Here is an 11346-nt window from a genome sequence, read left to right on the forward strand (position 1 = left end):
CTTCATACTTACAGTAGCAATAGTGTCAATTCCATACAATATCAAATACCCTTTTTTAAAAAACGTTTTAAATATATTAGACTCTGATTGCCAAAATGCCAGTTTATACACAAAGCCGCTAATACCATGTACACTTCTTACATTATTTTTTTTTTTTTTTCACATAAAATACATGTCATCAAGTTTTATTTGTACATCACTGACTGCAGATCGCTGGGATCACGCGTTACCGCACAGGGCTTGCTGCCACCCGCGCGTGCAGCAGCACCAGGGCCACCGACTCTCCCGCAGCCTGTTCGCAAGCTGCAGTCTCACGGCTGACGGTGCTGAGGCTGCATCTGCACCAGTTACAACCCCGTATCTGTGTCCCGGCTGCGGGTGGAGATAATTGCATTGGGGTAGGGCTGGGAACAGGTATCTTGAGCAGTCTCCAACCATTGAAACTGCTTCCGCAGTTGAAATACAGCAAAATATCCCAGGTATATAACACTGCAGCAAGTGCTGCCTGAAGAACCCAGCGGTACTCGAGCTGGGGGGGAGGAACTGGGAAATCCATGACCAGTTTGGCCAACATGAGAACAGCAGAATAAAGCTGAGGAACAACCAGGGACCACAAGTTCTGTGGTACAGCCACCACAGGCAAACCAGAACTAACAATGTACATCTTAGCTGTGTTCTGTAGTAAGAGGGGAGACTGCTGCTACAAGTGCATTGTGGATTCTGCCTGCAGAGAACTGCTGTAACAAAGTAGGTCAATGTGACTTGTTGAATTAGAATGAAGACCCTGTGCATTTCATTTCTGTGTGTTAGGAAGAGAGAGGAGGTGATCATGAAAGAAACAGAAAAAGCAAATAAAGACTTCAAAATCTGGTATGCTCTGAACCGTTACCTGCAAAACAGTCTCCTTCTACAGTCACCACAAACCAAACCAAACCAAACCTTGGTAACTTCCAGTTACCAAGTCACCTTCAGCAAGTATGATAAGGCACAGAAATATCCAGACGTAGAGAGAACCCCTTTCCAGCAGATGGACACCAGTTCATCTATGGCTCACTGGAGACCAGTGCTTTTGCCTTTTTGGTTAAGGTATTCCTATTTCATGGTATTACTGATTTAACTTCAGCAGAGATTTGGGTACACAGAGCTCTGACATTAAAGCAAAAGGACACAGAACAGAAGCTGAAATGCCATTTGGGAGCTTGCAGCTGCTTCAACATCATGAACTAAGACCCTGCCCAATAAACCAGAGAACTCACCACCTCCACTGAGTATTGCAGCACTTATTCATTATTGCTATTGCCCTGCAATGCTCTTCTCCTTCCCTACCAGGCATTCCTCATCCACGTGGTTCTTCAACCACTGTCTTCAAGATAGTATAGAATGACATCATCTAGAGTCAGTTCTTCCCAAAACTGGGAGGGTTTGATGATTCTGGAGCACCACAGAAATGAGACCAAGTGGGCTAAAATCACATCACTTGGTATGTGAGATACAGAGCCAGGTCTGATGTCAAACGGACCCCAACCATGGTAGTTCAGCTCTTATTTAACATTCTGGGATTGGTTGAACTCAATAAAGTAGAAAAACTATTTTGAGAGACACCTTTTATTTTCCATCTAAACAAAGTCTTTCAACATGGAAACAAAGCTGCTGTCATCACCAATGAGCCTGCTAGAAAAAAAAGAGTGTGACTCCAGCATACAACAAGATTTTGCAAGAAAGGTTATTCTCATGTGCAGCTCTGCCTACAATAGACTCAGCAATACACCCAGATTCTCTAATCTTTGTGTATGAACAACTACAGCCCTTGGCTTACTGCTAACAGAAGTGGGACTCTGATCTGATCTTGAATCTAAGCACAACTTAGATGTTTATTGAGCCTAAAAACACAGAGCATAGCATAACTCTCTCCCCTTCCCTTCCTCCAATAAGCCAAGTGGGCTTAGCAGTCCTGGGGTAATAGTTGGACTTGATGTCTTAAAGGTCTTTTCCAACCTAGTTGATTCTATGACTCTATGTGCTAGATAAGTCAGTTGCAACATGATTTCTAGTTTCTACAGCTTTTTAGCAATGCTAAGATTGCATGAAACAGCCAAGTGCCTTGTGCTATGTACCTCAGAGCTTTCCACTGGGTCAGCCTTTAAAACACACAGATATTAAAAAAACTCTGTTGTTGTAACACTGCTAAATTTTATAATAAAAAGCCCTGTTCCCAGAGGTAGGCTCCTACAATGCACGTATCTACGTGTCTGTTATTCCCCCAAAAGCCTGTTTGTCTCTACAAAATAGTTCACCAAAAGCAGGTTAAATACCCACTTTACAGAATTGCTCATCCCGTACCTATGACCAACAGCTCTGCTTGTGGCACAAACTGCCAGCTCCTTCCCTGAGCGTATCTGCCAGTGCCCCACAGGCAGCGGCTGTTATATCCCAAATGTCACCAACACACAAGCATGAATCTGTACTAGGTCACTCTTCAACCGCCTTGCAGGTCCCACTCTGATGCAACTTCAACCCAAAGCCAGTGGTAAGTAAGTAGTTGGCATGGCTGTGAAACATACCCTGGAAGATTTATCCATTGCTGACTCCCTCATCCGAATAAGAATTGATGACATTTGATCAGCCACCACTAGACTTCAGTGAGCCCGTTAGCTCACAGTGGCAAAGCCAAAAGAGCTGTATTACAGCCAATTTTACAATTACAATACAAATTAGGGGGGATGTTTTGTAATCCAGAACCTGTAATGTCTTTTGCTTGACAGTAAATTAATTGTTGGTTTGCTCAAGATCACAGCTGGAGTGACTCAGACTTCAAAGAGTGAATTGTCAGCCTGGTAATAAACTCACAGGTCCAAAACAGTTTCCTGCACCTCTGCGGCCTCAAGGAACTGAGAATGAGGAGCCCAGAGCCCTGTATCACCACATATCCAGCCCCAGCAATGGGCTAGCTCGGCTGGGGAGCAGAGGGTAGCCCTTGACAGTCACTGGCAGCTTAAGTTGTCTTTGTATAGTCTAGAGGAAAGGCAAGGCTGTGAGGATTCCCACGTGTGAAGTGCAGTGTTGATGTCTAACAGCCGCCAGCTAGAGGGAAGATGGGTGGAAGCTGCATTTGCAGTTGCCTGGCTGAAGTACAACCATGTGAGCTGGATTTAATCCACTGATGTCTTAGAGAGACCCAAACAGGCATCTGTTTTCAGAGTTTGAAATTTAAACTGCTCAAGAACATATATATTCATGCAGGCAAACAGTTACGTGTGCAACAGCCCCTCTGTGCACAAAAAGGGTTGAAGATTTCAGTTACTTCTACAGATACAACTTGTTAAGACTCAACTGTGGCCAGTTCCTCAGAGCTGTGCCCTCCAGGGCACCCTCCTCTCATCTCCCCAGGTACGTAAAGACTTAACTTGCTGAAGAGCCAGTGCCGCCGCCGCAGGTCAGACCATGCTGGTGGCTCTCAGGCAGCCTGTCACAGCTCACATGAACTAAACTAAACCACCAGTGTTGGTGGGCCAACTGCTCCACAGCAGAAGCTTTGCTAAGAACTGCATGGTGCTAGACAAATCCCTTATGCAGAGCATTTAAGTCCTCTTCCGACAGCTATTAACCACTACTGATGACTTCAGAATGGGAGCTGGAAAACAGACCAAAAGAAAGAAATCTCCTGCCCTGCTGCAGTGTTCAACTACCAAAGCAATGCTTTAACAGGTATTTATCAGCCAAAGACTGCAGGTTAACGCAAGTGTTGTAACCCTAGGGAGATCAGAAATGCTTTCATGGTGCTTCTGGATTAGCATTACAAGCCTTTCCTCCTCATCCCTCCCAAGCCCTGTGGTTCTGGAAACCCAGAAGAAATCAGAACACAAAGCATACTGCCCCTAGTATCTGTGCTGAGTAAAGAGTAAACAAAAAGAATCAATAGGAATGTGAGATCAGCAAAAGTCTTTTCAGTTTTAAACAAATTAAGAGTCTAAATAGTACAAATAAGTTTAAATTACTTATCCCAATATAGACCTTTGTCAGTATTTTATTGCAGTAAAATTCTATTGCCAGGGCCCCTTATTGCAACATCAGTTTTAAAGCCTGTAGAGAGAAGCCTGTTCAGGAAGAGTCTGCTTCAAACCTGATGGCAGTCTGCAGTGACGACTGTACATGAGCAGAATGGGACCCAGCCAGTGCACAGTTTTTGTTGGTGAGCTGTCACTGCAAGGAGATAGCACCTTGCAAACTTCCTAAAGCAAGTGCAGCAGTGATGCTTGCTCATTGCTCAGGCTGTAAGTGCTGGATCCAGCTGTACAAAACACAGCTCTGTCCATTCTTGCAAACCCGTGCTGGGGTTGATCTCCCCTCCAGGATATATATGCACCACCCAGGAGTGAACATTCAGGTCTGATCTGTCACCTTCCTTGGTGATTTACAGCAAGAGGCTCCGATGCAAAGATTTTAATTCAGATCCTTTCTTTGTTCCAAGGCATCTCATGACTTCCCAAGGACAGGGAGGCAGTGCACCATACCTTCTTCCCCAGGGAGGAAGACTAGGGCAACTCTTTTTACATCATATCAATGCCCATCCCTTCCTCTCCTAAAAGCCTTGCACCACCTGCATTACTCATTCAACTGCAATGAAAGTAATTGGCAGGGTAAAGTACAATTCAAGATGAACGAGGCTGCCAGAGTCAGGATGTCCATAACCAAACTCTCCCTTTGCAATGCAAACAGCCTGGCCTCTGCGATAGATCCAACCAGCCTGCCCACATCTTGTTTCCTCTGGGGTGAGAAACAGAAGAGACTAGGAAATCCTGCAGCACCCATGCACCTTCTCTTCCATTTCCTCCATGGGAGCTTTGAATTTCAAGAGGGGTGGATCACCACTGGACACTGTGTAATACACTGAGGTCCCATTGGAGCTGTAGGGAGAAGTCCTGGATTCGATTAGGTGCGACTTGGCTTCACCCACATTCTCGGCAACACCTCCCATGCCACTGCCAAAGTGGGTGCTGAGGAAAGGGTGGTTGAGGAGCTTGGCTGCAGCCCGCTGCCGCTTCAGTTCAGACAGCGTTTGATGGTTGTGCTCCTTGTAGGCACCCCAGAACTGCTCCGTGTCAGGGAGCCCAGGGTTGCCGTAGGGCAGCAAGTGGCCTGGATTGCCCTCAGGGTCAGCGTGCATACTCCAAATGTCCCCATTGGAAAAGGTGTACTGGTAAGTGCTGGCGGATGCCATGAGTCCGTTCTGGAGGGGGATTTCAGAGTCACACTGCGTGCTTTTGTTTGCTAACTCCGGAAGGAGGGAAGAGTTCTCCAGCAGTGAATTCTGTAACAAGAAGACATGAAAGAGCATCTTCTGCCGTCCCCCATAGCACAGTTCATCCCTGTGACAACTTCCTAAGCCTGCTCACACTCAGCCTTTCCATCAGACAGGTACTGCAGCACAGATGTTGAATTCACCCACTTAACAGGACCCTGTAATACTGCGAGCCCCAACCAGGAGCTGCTTCCCCACCAGTAACATGGACCATTAACTCAGAAGGACTCCAAAAAAAAACCAAATACAGTTAAATAAACATATTAATTAACATGACATAACCGAATTCAACAAATAACTGCAAAACAAGGTTACAATTCTTTCATGATTACCAGTTTGTTACCTGTAACAAGAAATGCACACGGTATTTCTTCTGAACTTCCAGGTTCACTAGGGCCTTATCTCAAAACCAGGCAGCTGTAAATCCAACACCATCTCTCCACTTTTAATGGGATATGCCACTTCATACCACATGAGAATTGGGTCTTTTGCTTACATCTGATGGATGAGGTTTACAAATTTTTCAGCTGCCTTCAATCCCAGGGCACCCACTGCTACTGAACCTCTGCTCCCAGCCCTCCTTGGTGACTCCCAGAATAGAGAAGAGATTCCTTACAGGGTCTGTATTCTCCTGGTCAGACCGAGTCTCCCCGATTTCTCCAATGAGACCCGAGTTTCTTCCTTCTTCTGCTGCACCCAATTGCTGCCAGACAATGGCCTCTTTCTCACATTCCTTCCTGTAAAGGTTTGTTCGGTCCGAAAGGCTGGCCCTCCTCACCACCTTCCTGTGGGACAGGGGAAAGGGGCACCAAAGCTGTGAGCAGGACATGACAGTTCCTCTTACCCCATAGCTCTTCACACCTCCTCCTCATGCTTCACAGCCTCTCTCACTGAAATGGAAGGTGAAGTTAGCTTCCTGGCACCCACGCAAAGCAAAGGCACTGGTGTGGATATTAAAGGTGGGAGGAGTTTTAAGGAGTTCTAAAGTAGTAACTGCAAATCTGTGCTAGATCTCAGACAGCTCACCCAGTGGATCTACTCTGCAACCAGTGGAGGAAGTGTAGAGGGAAACAGGACACGGGTGCTTTAGGGAGCCTGTGGTCTGCAGGACTGCTTTGGTGTCTAGTAAACATCTTGTAAAAACCTGTATCTGAGCACAGTATCTTGGCCATGAGACGTATTACTGAGAAGCTCAAGTTAATCCACGTGAAGCACTGATTCTCCTACACCAGTATCAGTGGTTTAACAGGGTAAATTCTCACCACTTGCTCCTCTGCTTGGAACAGTTCTTAAACCACAACAGTGCAAAGCAATTTTACCCCCAAAATATAACACCTCTTTCTAGTGAAGGAGTCACCCTTCAAAGGAGCTCTGCTTTCAGCAACCGAAGTCAGCTTCTGCCTTTCAGAGTTCATCAGGAAGGACAGACAAGTTGTTCTCACCGACCCCAGGGTGTTCTGCAACCACGTCTGGGTGGCCAAGCTACTGCCCTGGGTACCCTGTGGGGAACAACACACTCACCCCCGGCTGCCGGTGCTGGATGTCCTTCGACTCAGGGAGGATTTATGCCTCATCTGAGACTTCATGATCACATCGTGTTTGTGTTTCAGCTCCAGAAGTAATACTTTGAATTCCTCCTCTTCACACAGATCTATGGCACACACAAACCAAGCTGTTAATGAGACAGTTCAAATGTGGTACCATTAACACCGTCTGTCTTCCTAGTATATACAACTACAAATGCTAGAAGGAAGAGAAGGGAAATATAAGCAGAATACGCTTAAGTACATTAATCTCTAAACAAATTAGGTGAGGCAGAATGGTGTAGACACTTTAAAAGGAGCAGAAAACAAGAGCTGCTGACTGTGACAGGGGCTCAGCTTTGCAATGATCCAGCTATTCAGCTGAGTTTTGTCCCATTCCTACAGGATGTTGTGCCTTTACCCAGGAAACATGAGAGTTCACCACTGCACCAATGATTCAGGATGGGAGTAAAAGAAATTTCTGTAATTACCAGAGTGCAGCTCCACTGAATACAGCATTTTTTACTTAAGCTCCAAAGCAACAAAAAAACCCCTAAAGCAGAGCAGGGCAGAAGACAAGAACTTCCAACCTTCCAAATGGGATGCACAGATTTTGCAATCAAGGCTCAAAAAGCAAAAATGGCACAAGGTTATAATACACATGGCCAGATGCTACCATTTGTACTTCCAATCTGTTCCAACACTTGTGTGTGCTTTCCCTGTCCTCTCGAACCCCGCAGAGCTTACCACACTTCACTGCACCAAGGCAAAGATACCCAAGTCTGAAGGCTGCACCAACTGCTGCTCAGATCAAAGACTGCAATGGAAGAGCAGGGATACTCCCCAGCACAGGTACAGAGGGATAACACAAGTGGAAACACACCGGAAAAAAACTTAGTGCTTGAGGAAGGCATTCTCTTTTGGGTTTGTGAGCAGAAAGAAGCATTTTCAGAAGGAACAGAGTAGGTGCTTTAAAACTTTGGTCCCAGTTAAAGTAACAGCAACTTTGATTCTAAAGGCACCTGGAAAATGACATTAATGCTTCTGAAAGCACCATGTAAGGACTCAGCCCGCGCAGGGGGAAAAGGTCTTTTTTTGTCTTTTTTTTTTAAGCGTAATAAACTCACCTATTGGCATCTCATCCAAAGATGTCCTGGCACTCAAACTAGCCCCATGGGACACAAGCAACTCGGCCATTTGCATCTGAAGGAAGGGAAAGAAAGACAAGCTGATAGAGGTATTTTAGGCAATCGCTTTCTTCCTCAAAGCTGAAAAGTTGGAATAAGATGAAAAGCAATGGCCTGCATTGCTCAACTCGCCTCACGTTATGCTGGTACATGTGTGATGCTAAACATTGCTCCTACCACTCAACTGCATGGACATACTTCCCCTGAACTTTCTCAGCAGCAGGTTCTTTTTGGAACCCCAAGGACCTCATCTGATGCTGTCCAGAGAGTCCAGCCCTACTACAGATTTCTTCTATGCGCAGAGTACTTTATAGCTTGCCCAGGCAAAAAGAAATGTCACCCTCATACAGGACATTTGCCACAAAATCATTACCTGTCCCCAGAAAGCAGCAGCATGAAGAGGTTCCCAGCCGTCCCAGTCCTTAATATCCAGGCTTGCCCCCTGGTCAAGGAGGACTTCAGCTGCATGCAGATAACCATTGGCTGCAGCTATATGCAGCTAGGAGATAAGGAACAGAGCATGAACCACCTGCAAGGACCACGAATGGTTTTATACACCAAGTTTCAGTGGAATTTCTTGGATGATGTCTGAGTCTAGGTCTGGACAGGCAGCGCATTCCACGTTTGGTAGATGCCATCAGGTCAAAAGCAGGTTGTTCCTATTACTAAAACTCAGTATTACATGCATGTAACTCTGTCTGGAGAGGAAACTGCTTCACACTTCTTAAAACAACTTACATATACAGGTTAGAAAAGAATGTCTTCGCATTTTAAACATGGGCTTTTAGGTGCTGCCCAATCTGTAGGGAAACCATTAAAATGCAAGCCTGCAATGGGGAACATCATCCACTGTAACCTGCATTTCTCATCTCAGAAGAATGTCTCCTCTTCCCCATTTAAGTGCCATAGATGTCTTTTTTTTTTTGATCCCATTTTCACCCTGCTTTGGTCAGAATTCCCTTCGTGCAATTGCGCTTCCACTCATGCTATAATTATTTTCACCATTTCAAAACCAAAACCATTTTAATCCTTGCCTACTTCTAGTTAATGGAATATGATTTTTCAGATAGTGGCTTCCAACTACAACCACCACTTTGGAGACACCAATAATAGACTCCGTTAGTCCCCCACAACACTTTGTGTCTCTGATGGTTTTCATAACTGTGGTCTGCTGTTGCATCTCTGAGCAAAACACTAAGCTAGGCTCTGCTCTGAACTCCAGCCAGTGCTCATCCTGTTTGAGCTGTGCTGAAGAGGAGAATGAAAGCTTCTTCTCAAGAATTCCCATGTGGATTCCACCACACAAAGCTGAACCCCCACGTGGAAATAAACTGTAATGCTTTTGGGCAACTCAGTTAATTTCTACATAAATTTTATAGCACTGGGTCATACCCTCTAGAGGCCACGTGAATTAACAAGGAATCATTTGGGGGTGGTATAAAAAGGGAAGACAAGAGGTCTGCTTAAAATTATATATAGAATCCTTGTTGAAGGGATGTTAAAAAATAAGCTGCAATAAAAGCTCCAGTCATCCAAGTTTATCATGCAGTGAGCCTGCCCCCCACTTACACTTCTGGTATATGCTATAGGTGACAATTTAGATTAAGAAACCTGAATGCACTGCCATGGTCTGACCATCAAGCAGATGTTCACATGTGGTCTGTATATCAGTTATGTCTGCACCCAAGCATCAAAAGACCAAGGTATGAAAGGCATGAAACTCCCAACACGTATGACAGCATTACTGAACTCTGCCTGGGTTGGGCCTTCTATAAGCAAGGATTTAAGAGACACTTTCAGCTGCAAAAGGAGGGAACAGGACCGGGATTGTTCTGCATTCCTGGTCCCTGGATGACTGCACCCAGTCAAATCAGATGCCAGTCTGCTTTGTGCTGTACATTTGCCCGGTTGCTCTCCTCTGCTCAGGGGCAGGTGCCATCCTACATGAATACACATCGTAGTGCATCGACTATGTATGAGCCAGATGCTGTGTAAAGCAGAAGAGGCAGAAAGTCTTCAGATTGCCCAACACCAGATCCTGCTCTCATGAAAACCTAAGGACTCACGTCTGCTCCACAGGAGTCAGATCAGACTATGTGACTCATGAGAAGCAAGAGGTTACCGGGATGTCTTTCAGTCCCATCTCCCCATGGGCTAAGTACAAGTGCTGCAGTCTGCAACTCCTCACTGTGGGACTTCTTGCACCTTTCTTTGGAAGCTGCTATCAGCCACTGTCAGACAGGACCCTCGCTGCAGGAGCTGAGCTGCTGGATGACTGACAGAGCTCACATAAACAAGGGATTTGCTTCAAAAAGCGCAGCGTTAGACACTAAGTTATGCCAGCTGTACTCATGGACGGAGCTACATGACAATAAACTAAAGCATGGACCAAGATCCAAATAGCTTCCTCACTCCTCTCAGTGACCTGCACATGTTCATTTTGTGTAACTCCTGCCACAGGGCAGGTTTCATAACCTCCAGGCTGAAGGAAGGCAAAACTGAGGGCGCCGGAGTTTCACTCACCAGCGTGGCACCTTGGGCATCAGTCCTGTTCAGGTCCTGTCCCGTCGCAAGTATGTCATGAATGTCACAGATCATGACCTGCTCCGGAGCAGCCCGCATCTCATTGATTCTTTCCTGAGTAATCCCTGTTAAAATTCCAGTTAGAGAGAGGAGAGTTGGAAAGGTCTGTCTCTGTGCTGCTTGAGTGGAATTACTTATGATTCCTGGTTGACGTGACCTCACATCCCTTTAGAGGCTGTGTAGTGAGGGGACTGTCCGCTGTCCTTCACCCTCATCGTTATTTAGGAATTAGAGGAACTAAACAGAATCAGGCTTAAGAAATTATGCCAGGCAGCAGCTCCCTGCTTTTCTCCAGAGGCAAATCATGAGCTGAGAAACAAGGTAATTTTTAGTACTACATTGACCCAGTTTTGTGTTTTACATGAACTCAGTCTCCTTACCTTGGTAGGCCATGCAAGTCTCAATGACATCCAGAGTTGGCTCATCTTCACAGAGGTCATACGGCATATTGCCATCAGCATTCACTGCCAACAAGTCTGCTCCACTGCAAGGACAAAACTGAGTCACACAAGAAAGGACCTCAGACATCCTAGAGCAGACAGTACCGAACACTGGGATAAATGCTTAGGAAAAACTAACTGGGTTTTAATAGTTGCCCAAATGTCACAAAGATACATATGAGATAAGAAAGGTTTGAAGTAAAACCATGGAGCTATGAATGGGGAAGATAAAGTCCAGATGTGAATGAAAGGCAGCATGCTACAACCTCCTTCATGGCTGTTGGGCACACGAGCAACTGAGCCATTCCTGTCTT

The 11346-nt window shown here is 45.6% G+C and overlaps 1 protein-coding gene across 1 annotated transcript; it reads right to left on the minus strand.

Moving 5' to 3' along the window:
- Positions 1-4008: 4008 nt before the first annotated feature.
- Positions 4009-11069, minus strand: PPP1R16B (protein phosphatase 1, regulatory subunit 16B). Its single transcript, XM_010017186.1, has 7 exons — positions 10973-11069; positions 10533-10657; positions 8383-8508; positions 7950-8025; positions 6821-6950; positions 5916-6084; positions 4009-5308 (listed from the first exon to the last, which is right to left on the minus strand). Exons 1-7 carry the CDS (start codon positions 11037-11039, stop codon positions 4787-4789), a joined length of 1215 nt encoding a protein of 404 aa, XP_010015488.1. The 5' UTR covers positions 11040-11069; the 3' UTR covers positions 4009-4786.
- Between the last annotated feature and the right edge of the window lie 277 nt (positions 11070-11346).

The sequence above is a fragment of the Nestor notabilis genome, unplaced genomic scaffold (genome assembly GCF_000696875.1).
Source record: "Nestor notabilis isolate BGI_N333 unplaced genomic scaffold, ASM69687v1 scaffold6686, whole genome shotgun sequence".
Lineage (NCBI taxonomy): Eukaryota > Metazoa > Chordata > Aves > Psittaciformes > Psittacidae > Nestor > Nestor notabilis.

Coding starts and splice junctions, on each gene's coding strand:
- PPP1R16B (XM_010017186.1), bottom strand. CDS start 11,039: ATGCCGTATGACCTCTGTGAAGATGAGCCAACTCTGGATGTCATTGAG. Junction 6,085..6,820: donor TCCAGCACCGGCAGCCGGGG/GTGAGTGTGTTG, acceptor CCTGTCCCACAG/GAAGGTGGTGAGGAGGGCCA. Junction 5,309..5,915: donor ACCAGGAGAATACAGACCCT/GTAAGGAATCTC, acceptor TTCTTGTTACAG/AATTCACTGCTGGAGAACTC.